At 42.0% G+C, this 11873-nt stretch overlaps 1 protein-coding gene across 1 annotated transcript; it reads left to right on the top strand.

Annotated features, from left to right (window-relative positions):
* Window positions 1–660: 660 nt before the first annotated feature.
* LOC113496814 (agrin-like) lies at window positions 661–11560 on the top strand. Its single transcript, XM_026876166.1, has 17 exons — window positions 661–1092; window positions 1269–1416; window positions 1818–2054; window positions 2364–2579; window positions 3005–3217; window positions 3564–3776; window positions 4006–4106; window positions 4206–4320; window positions 4740–4976; window positions 5485–5647; window positions 5995–6166; window positions 6610–6751; window positions 7839–8099; window positions 8189–8335; window positions 8409–8672; window positions 9000–9567; window positions 9644–11560. Exons 2-17 carry the CDS (start codon window positions 1344–1346, stop codon window positions 9801–9803), a joined length of 3282 nt encoding a protein of 1093 aa, XP_026731967.1. The 5' UTR covers window positions 661–1092; window positions 1269–1343; the 3' UTR covers window positions 9804–11560.
* The last annotated feature ends 313 nt before the right edge of the window (window positions 11561–11873 follow it).

The raw sequence follows: 11873 nt of genomic DNA on the forward strand, positions 1-11873 counted from the left end.
CGACGTTTCGAAACCTTCGCAGGTATCATGGTCACGGGCAGACTGAGATGGCATTCGTCTTGACAGAAGACGTTGCTCGTTCTACCTTCATATTTTAATTAATTAAATCACATTACATGTCAATAAAATGATACAGAAATGATGCCACATTGCCACACGTATAATACAATTAACTAACGATAGTTACGTACCGGCTGTGCTGCTGTGCGAGAAGGTGGTATACTTTGTGCCAGTATCCAACTAAATATTAGGACGTCAACTTAACCGAAGTTATAAATTACGAAGTCTGCATTTCCCACTGGGTTAAAAAATATATTTTTAAGTGTTAGACGGACTCGCGACATTGATTGGGTTCGTAGAAATAGGTTGAAGGAAAACATAATATCGGTTGAGCGACAAATGCATGTGAAGTTGGGAGTCCACAAATAAATTTTGTGACTGCACGGATAGCCGAGTGGTTGAGGTCGCCGCGCTAGCCTACTGTGCGTGACCTGTCGCGGGTTCGATTTCCGCGTAGGACAAGCGTTTGTGTGATCCATGAATGCTTGTTCTGAGTCTGGGTGTCATTGTGCATGTGAATTGTATGTTTGTGAAACTCCCCGCCACACAAGGTTCTGGCTATATATTATATTTATGACCATAAAAAAAACGTTGCTGAACGCCGATTTTACTCTATGATATTTTTTTATTCAGCTGAACCTGGCGACGGACAGGCAAACAGAACCAGAACTTTTATACAATATTGATTAATGACTTAGATGCTCAAATATTTACTCACTTTAACTTAGGCACTTAGATACTTAACTCTTTTAACAAGATCACATTATTGACTCTTGCCACGAATGACGTAGGTGCCATTAAATTAGTCTAACCCGCGGGCTGAAGCTACCCTACTCGCGTACTGCGCATGATCCAAGTTCATTCAGACAAGTGTTCAGTGGCCTCTCAGCTTCAGTAGCCCCCTGTCGATCGGGGAGAACGAATAAACGATGGCGCTTCGTGCGCTCAAATAAAACAACCTCTTTTTAATGTAATTTGTTGATATAAAACATAAATTTGAATCGTTTGTGAAAACAACTGAGTGTAAATTATGTAAGTCTTTAGTGACATAGTTCTGATATAATTAAGTTTGTGGCTGAATATTTTCTTAATTTAATTTATGTGTAAATAATAGCAAACTTACTGTTGTTATTGATCGAACGAAACAAAAAAATGCACTAGTGTTATTATCACAGTTGTTATCATAAAAAATACGTTTGATTTTGTAGTAAATTGTGGCACGCAAATGTATGACGTGTGATGGTGGAAGCAAGAAGTGGCAAGTGTGACGAGCGCGTTGAACAATGGTGAGCGCGCGGCTACAAGCGCTGTTGGTGCTGGTGGCGGCTGCTGACTGCTGTTACCTGTTCCCGAGTGGTATGCATCTTAAAACACACAGTACCTATTAGACCGAGAGCCACGTACTTTAACCTAACATGCAGTGATCTGTGGGTTATTATCGGACGGGATAAGCTCATGAATCAATATGAGCAATATCGAACTATTAAGATTCAACTTACTTGGTGCCCAGGTAGACGTAACTTACCCATTTTTAATACTGTACCAGGTGCTTACCAGTCCTACAAGCTACCCCGTTCCGAGCTTGGTCGGTGTAACATTAGCTACTTAAATTTTTTGGTCATCTGGGGGCCACCAAAACACCTTTTAGTATAAGATTACTGCAGTTACACGGTGTAGGGTGTCGCTCATTCATACCTGGAATAGTAGACGGTGGTAGCATTTGGTCAGATTAAATTATATTGTTTGATGTGTATTAGACGTCCCGGATCCGTGTCGCGGTGTGACGTGCGGGCCGGGCGCGTTGTGCCGGCCCACCCCCGATGGCCGAGCCTACAACTGCGAGTGCCCCACCTCGTGCCCCAGCTACGGCGACCACGAAGGCTCGCGGCCGCTCTGCGCAAGCGACGCTCGTGACTACCCCGGCGAGTGTGAAATGCGAAGAGCTGCTTGCGAATCTAACACAAATATAACCTTCAAGTATTACGGTAAATGTGGTAAGTATTTTTCGAATTCCTGACGTGATAGTCAGACAATATGCTCTCGTCCTAAAAATCAAAAGTTCTTCAATGAAAAAAGATTCCCGCACTTGAACTGTAATCCTCGTGTCGCGGGGGTTTCACAAACTTTCAAGTTATACGCACATACATCCAAACTCAAACAAGCATTTGTGGATCACACGAAAGCCTGTCTTACGAGGGGATCGAATCCGCAGCACGTACCTATCCTACAGTGTGTTCGCTCGGCTCTCTGTGCAATTAGTTCATTCTGTCTTGGGTTATATGAATAAGAATTTTTTTTTTCAGACCCGTGTTCTGGAGTGACCTGTCCTGATCCTGAGGTGTGTCAGCTGGACGATCGTCGCGCCCCTTCGTGTCGCTGCGCCGAGCCCTGCCCGCTAGAGTTCTCCCCAGTGTGTGCGTCAGACGGCAAGACTTATTCCAACGAGTGTCAAATGCATCGGGAGTCTTGTCGCGCTAGGAAACAGTTGAAGATTATATTTAAAGGACAGTGCAGTTCTGGTTAGTAACATGTATCATTTATATAAGTACTGTAGGTATGTTCAACTGGTTTTAATCATCTTGTTTTTTGGCTCTTGGTTTTATAAATTGGTTTTCATCCGATTTAGTTTCAAAGACAACCAGGTGACCCTTGAAAAATAATTGTGCTGTTTTTCTTCACTGCTTTAGCAAGTCATCTATGCTTAGTAATACACACATGAACTCAAAAAGGCATTGCTATTTGCCGGGATTTGAACTTAAAATTTATTTGGCTGTCCGACGGTCACACCTTTAGGATGGTTTGCCCAATTCATATAGTGTACACCGAACGAACCTAAGAATACTGATAATTCTAGGCATTGTAGTAGCGTAACGTTCTCGTGATACCCTTAAAAATTATATAACCTGACTCTTAGGTTAACAACTCTTAATATATTCTGTTCCAGGTGTAAATCCTTGTGCGGAGGTAGAGTGCCGGCATGGCGCGGAGTGCCGCGTAGAAGGCGGTGGTGCTGTATGCGCTTGTCCCCCACTCTGCGAGCCCGTGTTACGTCCTGTATGCGCTTCGGACTCACGCACGCACGACAGCGAGTGTGAACTGAGACGTGCAGCCTGTCTGCTCGGGAGGGAGCTTAGGGTCCTACACGCTGGTGCTTGTGGTAAGGATATATTTCACAAAGTAAAAGGTTTCAAAGTGATTTTTTTGGAGAATTAATTAATCATGATAAAGTTAAAGATATAATTAAATGGCATTGATCTAGTCCCTTGTCACTAGCAAAAAATGTTCAAAGCAGGTATTCTAAGGTGTGCACAGTGTAGTGATATTATGTAACTCCACGTGACGTCACCCGGCGGTAGGTTTAGTCAGTAAGGGTCTGACACTACCCGTCCTCCCCCCCGGGAGGGCGGGTGTCCATGAGGATTCCCCCGCCAAAAAAAAAAGGTATTCTAAGGTGTCTAAATAATTTACCTTACCTTCTACTAAATAATTTAATGTATCATCAGGATCGAACGGCGTGTGTGCTGACCGCGTGTGTCCGCACGGCGGGGAGTGCGTGGCCACGGGCGGGCGCGGCGTGTGTCGCTGTCCGCACTGCTCTAACGAGTTCGCCCCCGTCTGCGGCTCGGACGGTATCTCGTACGGCAACCGCTGTAAGCTGCAGCTAGAGGCTTGTCGCCATCGCCGCGACGTACAAGTATTGTACGACGGACCCTGCAGTAAGTAATAACGCAGTTGGAAACTGAGTGCGTTAAGTAACGAAAGTAGCAAAAGTCAAAACATCCACTTACCTACCTATTGTTTGATCATATTTTTTGAATTTGTTGGTTTAAGCTATTAAGGCCATAATCAGATCGTGAACTTAAGGGAGAAAATTTGCTGTTCAAAAATTAATTTGTTCTGATAAATAAAAACGTGTGATGTCATGAGATAATATTGTTTTGGCAGACGGGTGTGAGAACAAGAAGTGCGAATTCTACGCAGTTTGCGAGAGCGACGGTGTTTCTGAAGCTAGCTGTGTGTGTCCCAAGCACTGCGAGGAGGGAACTGTTAGTATACACATTAAGCTTCTAATATTACTCCAAGTTGCCACTTTATAAAGCTTGCGACATAACTATTGATTTGATTTGGTTTTAATAATTTCATAGGAGACGGAAGAAGTGTGTGGTACAGACAATAAGACGTACAGCAGTGTGTGTGCTCTGCGCGACACGGCGTGCAAGGAGAAGCGGCGACTGCATATCAAACACATGGGGTCCTGCGGTACATATGAACTGCCTCTATCTATATTTGTAGAAGATTGATTTGATCCATCAAATCTAGTGTCGCATACTTACCTAGTTATTTTCTAAAAGGAATTTGCCTTACCATAGGATCATTATTATACTTCACATTAAAATACTTTTCATTTAAAATAGGCTGTTGTTGATTTTCTCAATGAATAAATTCCTTTTTCATTTTCTTTATTCTTATCGTATTCATTTCGCTTTGAATGCACGAATGCATTGGCCTAACCGTTCAAAATCAATATCAGCTCAAACAGATGGGGCAAGAGCTTAATTTTTTAAACATAGCCACTTACTTTCTTGGGAAAAAATAAAAAAAAATCGATGGATAAAAGCAAAATTTCAAAAAGGATCAGCTACCAATATACAAATTTACAAGTACGGATGGTATTTCAGAATCGTGTTCGGAGGTGATATGCCCGGCGGGCAGCTGGTGCGCGCGGGGCACGTGCGGCTGCCAGGCGGCGTGCGCGGAGGCGGCGCGCGAGCCCGTCTGCGGGGACAACCGGCGCTCCTACCCGCACCACTGCGCGCTGCGCAGGGCCGCCTGCGAGGCCAGGGCCAGGGGCGAGCCGCCGCCCCGAGTCGCCTACTACGGAGAGTGCACTGATCAGGACGAGAATAATACTGCTGGTAAACTATATATCTTTTCCCGAGCCTATGATGTCCCGTTGCAATAATACTGCTGGTATACCATATACGTGTATGATCTTTTCTTCTATGTAATGCACCACAACAATTGGAGAAAAATTTTTCGTCACGCGACTTTCTCTGTCACTTTTTTTTTGTTCAGCCTACGTTGTTCCCACTGCTGGACAAATGCTCCTTAAAATCTTCAACCCTATAGGTCCATTTCTTCTTATGCCAGATTTAACTGCGTGTATCTAATTTGTACAATGTCACAACAGACTTTTATTCAGTGTAATACTTAATTAATATGGGTGGTAAACGCGAAAAAATCATAGCCTCCAATTATTTGAAAATACTCGACTAGCATTCCTGGATGAAGAGAAATGGAACGAGAATACCACAAATTGTTTTATTAATGGCTACCAAAAGACACATCGGACACAAAAACCAATGAATAGATTTGGGACAGGAGTCTTTCATTGAAAGACTATCGATTTATGGTATTAAGTAGATGGAAACAGATCAGCGAAGTTAACGGATCTCAGCAACGAGATCCGGAATGGCGACGAAAACGCGGAGAACTCGAGCGAGGCGGTGACGGGCACGGCCGTGTGCGCGCGCGTGCAGTGCGCTTACGAGGCTACCTGCGCTGTAGATTCTAATGGACAACCCAGGTATGTTGACATTTTACACAGTTTTAACTGCTAGATCTGTTACTGTTAAGAGCTATATTGTTAAATACTCGTAGCAGGCTCTTCCAAATTTTTCGCTCTGAAAAAATAATCTACACATATGTTTCATGGGAATTTAAAAAAAGTTAAAGAAAACATCACAGATAACTAATAAAATCAAAATAAGTACGGAAGTTTCGAACTCATATCATCATTGGTAAAAACTGAAAGTCATTCAACTTCATCACTAAATACCTACTTTGATATACTACTTCCTGTTACATTCGGGGGAAAAAAATCTGCAATTTCTCCTAATTTTACATTCAAAATTCTCAATTTAATTATTCTAGGTGTGCCTGCCTATTCGATTGCGCCGCAGCGGCAGCCGCAGCCACATCGTCGGCGCCGGTGTGTGCCTCCGACCTGCGACTCTATCCAACCCTGTGCCATATGAAGCTGGAAGCGTGCAGGAGACAAGAGGACTTGAGACTCAGGCCCCTAGCTTTATGTCGAGGGCTTGAGGTGAGTTTAAATAAAGTAGAAATTGAGCCACCAAAATTAGCATCTTCTTGAATCAGTAAATGTAGATTTAGAAGAAATGCCACTCTAAGCTCAATTGCTATTTTATGATTTCGAAAATTTAAAAGCTGGTAGAGGTTTGAATAAAAATAGACAAAACAATATTTATGATCAGGTAGAGCTAAACAATTTATTAATAAACTCGAGAAGAAGTCGGTTGCTTAAATCTATTATTGAATATATTTCAATTGTTTTCTGTAGTCGGTATTATGAATTCAGGTTTCAATAATCATGATTTAAATATTCCCGAATTAGGTTTCTTCTGTTTAGGGTTACTATGACATCTTGCTATCATCCAAAATCCTAACGGCTGTTAATACTCGAAAAATAGCTTAATTACTATAACTCTAAGGTTTAGAATTGATTAATCTGCTCTTCCTCAACAGTTCAGACCATGCGGTGAAGATGAGCCGCTCACAGACGCTGAAGGCCGGCCTATAGACTGCGGAGGAGGGCCTCATCGTAAGGACTGCCCTGCGGGGAGCTTCTGCCATCACACCGCTAAAGCCGCTCGATGCTGCAGAAAAGGTGACAAAGACTTACATGTATGTAGGGTATAGACTCACTTAATTCAACAGTCAGATCAAATATAATTCAGGATGTTACTTGATCAGCGCTTTTTATAAAATTCTGTAAGCTGTTGATTGTTAGGCAAAAAATGGTGGCCATGCACCATGCTTCCTATCGTCCAAAGACATGACACAGCGGATTGGACGTAAGGAAGCATCATATATGAGATCAGGTCGGACAGCAGAGCCCTTAAAATAGAGTCCCGCTTTTACACTTTAGTTACCAAAGATCCTTATTATATTTGTATGGAACTCTCAGTCCATAAATTATGGCTGAGGACACCTTCTGCCAAATTTTTAAAAGACAGTCTAAAAAATACTACATAAAGTTACTTTTGAACTTGAACGAAGTCGCTGGCATATCTAGTATAGACTATATACATAACAACAGCGCGTCAAAGTACAGCATGTATGTACTGTAAATACATGTATGTACATAGGTAAATCTGTACATGTACAGAGTAGGCGAATATGACAAGTCATAATTAAATCGGAGCCCGTTTGACGGGACCAGCGCTCAGCGAGAATTGAACACTACAATAGTACGCCAAGCAAATACAGACCCATGTTATGTAGTTGTTTGTATAATTTATTTAGAAAGTTGCATTGCTTAAGACAAATATGAGTTGTCTTAATATTTGTATGATCTATTTATAGTGCTCAGTGAAATGCATTACCAATAATGACAGTGCCTCATGTTTGGAGAGCATACATCTTATTATGCAGTTACGTGTAACTTGCCTTTGATATCTATGTAGGTATGTTGATATGACTGGTACTATGCACGCCAAGTCTCTTATTGATATTATTATTGTTTATTATTGTTAACAATAAATTTTATTTACCTTGAATTAATAAGATTAATTTTTAATCTCTGTTATATGTATTTTTAGAAAGAAAATATTAGCTAAGTAGTAATTTAATAGGCTATAATCATTGTGAAGTATTACTTAAGCAGTCAAAGCCTGCATTCACTGTAACTGCAAAGACCTGCGCAGAACTATTAAAATGATATCACGGAAATAACCTTAGACGTTTACCTATAGATAAAGCAGTGGTAGAGAAGAAAGGTTGCCAAGAATCGTGGCACGGTTGCTGCGCGGACGGCGTGACGGCGGCGCGTGGTCCGGGCGGCGCTGGCTGCCCCGCCGTGTGCGGCTGTCACCGGCTCGGCTCCGTCACGGAGCGCTGCGACGAGGCCGGACAGTGCGTCTGCCGGCCCGGCGTCGGCGGCCTCAAGTGCGACCGGTGCGAGCCAGGCTACTGGGGCCTGCCGCGCATCGGGACTGGACATACTGGCTGTATACGTAAGTGGAAATACACCTCTTAAATTTTATTTTGTCTCTCAGTTTCATAGTCATGAAACATAATAATTGGGGAAAATGCTATGTTGTAGCGTGTGGATGCTCAGCTTTCGGTTCAGTTCGGGAAGACTGTGAACAGATGACCGGCCGCTGTGTATGTAAGCCTGGCATACAAGGACAGAAATGCACGGTATGCTCCAACCATGAACACACACTGGGCCCCAACGGATGTTTCGACCGTAAGTATTAAGATGCCAAAAAATAATTTCAAATTAGTTCTTGCGGATGTCTAATTATAAGTATGATCTGCAGCGGAATCTACGCAACTGCCGGCGACCAACTGCGACCACATGACATGTTACTTCGGCGCGCACTGCGTGGTCCGTAGTGGGCTGGCGGCGTGCCAGTGCGGCGCTAGTGAGTGCCCGGCGGCGGACGGCCCGCCGGTCTGTGGCAGTGACGGCCGCACCTACCTGTCCTCCTGCCACCTGCGTACTCACGCCTGTCGCACGCAGGCCGACGTGGTCGCGCAGGCCTTTGGGCCCTGCAGCGAGGAAGCCCCGCACGTGCGCCGAGGTAGCCGCTCCAGTAGATCCAACCGCTCCTCTCTCACACGACAAAATAGCGACCTCCAAAAAAGCACCCCAGTGGAACCCGATAGAACATCGCTCAAAGACTTCGAATACATCAAGCACCAAAGCCCAAATGCACTGCAGTTCACAGACGCTTCTGTAGATACAAGTGACAGCGGCAAGCCCGACAGTCCGGAACCAGAACTAACATGTATTGACATTCTCCCACCGATTGGATATCGCTAGTTGTAAGCTAGTTATTTGTAGAGTTCATTTCGCTGTAGAATACGTCTTAAATTCAGATTTAAAACTCTTCAATTATTATTCGCAGAGAAAATCTACACTCATTCTAGTAGTGTGATAGAGAATAACTTTGAAGGTAATTGCGGTAAATCGAGTCCAAAAGAACAAAGTCAAACGTTAATAGAAGATTCTGAAGAAGAGTTCGACTTTAATGAAGTAGAGGATTATTCCATGTTTGAGGAGCATGTGGAAGAGGAAAAGAACGACATTTACGAACTGCCATTGTTTGATGGTCAGGCAAGGATGACAGCTCGCGCACTGTTCCCCGCCAAACGTTTCGATATTTGGGCAGAGGTGTCTACAGTTTGCAGGAAAGGAGCACTGCTCAGTGCTTCCGGGACGAGGGACCATATTTGGCTCGGATTTGTTGATGACAGGGCAGTATTACGTTGGGACGCCGGTAGCGGACCGTTCGAATTGCATACGGGAAAGGTTAAAACAGAAGGGAAATCTAAGATATCTGCGAGGAGGTATAAGAAAGATGCAGTTCTGAAGCTTGGGTCTTCGGTAGCGAGAGGTTCTTCACACGGGCGCATGACTTCGCTTGATGTCGATCCGTATATCTACATCGGGCATCCTCCGGACAACGTTACAAAGTTAGCGTCATTTCTTATGTTTTTGTTGTTGCCTCTCTCTTTTGTTTCAAGTGTTTCATATGATTTATTGGTTCAGGTTATCAGGTGCGACAGAGATACCTGGCTTCGTGGGTTGCGTTCACCGGTTGCGCGTCAGTGGCCGTGATTTAATTCCTCCTTCTCGAGGTTTGAATATCCAGTCATTCGGATTACAGTCCTGTACCCCTCATAATTTGGCCCGACTTGTATGCCCCTGATTTAGCCAAAAAAAATGCCGCTATGGATTCTTTAACAATATTTTAACTTTTTGTTACAAGTATTCTAGGAACTTCGTATTTACTAACCTACTTAAGTATTTCATAACAGTTAACAAGTTTAATAAATGTTGATATTTTACGTATATGTCTAAAGTAAGTAGATTATCCCTGTATTGTTAAAATGTTTACGTAACTCTAACTGTACTGAAACTCTTACTATGGCTATACCTTGCAATGTGATATTCGTGTAACTTGAATTTCTAAAACCTTCTGATAATGTAACATATTGTTATCTTTAACATATCTAACTCTATGCATTTTATAATAAATTATCTCCTTTTATAATACAGTTATTTGAAATTTTCGTGTCGTATTTATTCACCCTGCCTAGGAATAGTCCCACCTCCGTTTTATCACTAAATGACCCCTAGAAACTACGTGTGCAATTGAGTGCATGTATATTCAAAATCACTAATAAAAAAATACATTTTAGGTCTACAAGTATATTTGAAAACCGAAAAAAATTACCAGACAAATCTTAGGTACTGTAGATTTGTGTGGACCTACATATAGTTTTCATCCCAGACGGCCTAGACAAAACCAATAATGCTTACGCGAGCATTCATAACATTAAAAGCACAAGGCACTGCTATGTTTATAATATAAACGTAACCGGGAAGCACAATCACCAAAATCGTAGACGTATAAAAATAATTAATAAGCCAGTCAATATTACGTCAATTACGACGTAGGAACTATATTATTAAAGCCATAATAGCCGAGTCTCCCCCATTTCGTTGGCGGGCCATTATTTCCTTATCAGTGTTTCACCCCCACTTCCCTTTTATAATCCCTCCTTATCGTTGTCTACTTCATAAAAGCCGGCGTTTCAAAATTTAAAACCATTATTCTGTTGCAAGAACAAGTGGAAGTCGTAAAATATTTTATAAGCTTTTTCATGCGATGATAATAATATAGTTTTTAATGGTTGTTTGATTTTAATCGGTGTGTTGTTCATTTACGGCGTGTCCTGATGTTGATTTTGTTTATTTGTTCGCTTTATTAATAGCTTAGTCATCAAAGGATATAATACTTTCCTGGAAATAGGTTTAATTTGAGTATTGACATTATTACACGTTTATGTTCCGCGCTAGTTCGTTTCAATTACAACTTTTATTATTATTTAGACCGCTTGGTAATATTTGTCTAGGATCAAGCTTGTGTCACTGTCCCTAATAACTTAGTAACCTAATATTTTCGATGATAAGGCGTTTGATAGAAACATAAATAATAAAATTCAAAGGAAAAATATGAGTATAAAATCCTCCGTCAGTCATAACTATGACGTAAAATGTTTTAGTACTACTGCTACATCCCGGTCTCATTTACTGCGAGAGAAAGCCCGTACTCATTCTGATGAGTAATGTTGAGAAAAATACATTTTTAACTCGCAAGTGTTGTCTCCGAGTCATTAAGATTGAGGTGAACCATATGAGCACTCACTTAGGCGGGCGACATTAATTTCGTCATAACAGTCGTTTGCCCAACCGCCTGCGCCGCAGTAATATAGCTAAAAGCCTCTATTCATTATTTCTCGGTTCCCCTCCATCGCTTAAACGTTGTCGTATTGATGTGACTTTCTGCGCGGAATGGGATGATGGAAATTATGATGGCGTTTGAGCTTCAGATTTTGATATTATCTACCGTTAAGCCGCCGTAGTTACTAGTAAGAATGTAATCCGCTACGTAGGTATTCCTTTGGGAATATATTAATAAGATTTTCTTTTGTCATCGGCTTTCTGTATGTAATGCCTTGTATGTAGCTTATGAAGTTATGCCTTCAACTTCTTACACATATTTCTGACGGTTAATAGGCTAGAGGCAGAATATGTGTGTTGTTATAGCTGTCACACAAACTCATTGTAGGCAATTATTAAATTAGTTCCGGGGTTATTACAAGCTCTTATCGGGTCATAACATATGGGCTCTGTCTGTACATTGTTCCGGCTAAGTGCTTATGAAGTATTTGTTAAGAATGACAACAGAATGGATGCCTATTTAGTATCTACC

The sequence above is a fragment of the Trichoplusia ni genome, chromosome 8, assembly GCF_003590095.1.
Source record: "Trichoplusia ni isolate ovarian cell line Hi5 chromosome 8, tn1, whole genome shotgun sequence".
In the NCBI taxonomy this organism is placed as follows: domain Eukaryota; kingdom Metazoa; phylum Arthropoda; class Insecta; order Lepidoptera; family Noctuidae; genus Trichoplusia; species Trichoplusia ni.

Coding starts and splice junctions, on each gene's coding strand:
- LOC113496814 (XM_026876166.1), top strand. CDS start 1,344: ATGGTGAGCGCGCGGCTACAAGCGCTGTTGGTGCTGGTGGCGGCTGCT. Junction 3,777..4,005: donor ATTGTACGACGGACCCTGCA/GTAAGTAATAAC, acceptor TTGTTTTGGCAG/ACGGGTGTGAGAACAAGAAG. Junction 4,107..4,205: donor AGCACTGCGAGGAGGGAACT/GTTAGTATACAC, acceptor ATAATTTCATAG/GAGACGGAAGAAGTGTGTGG.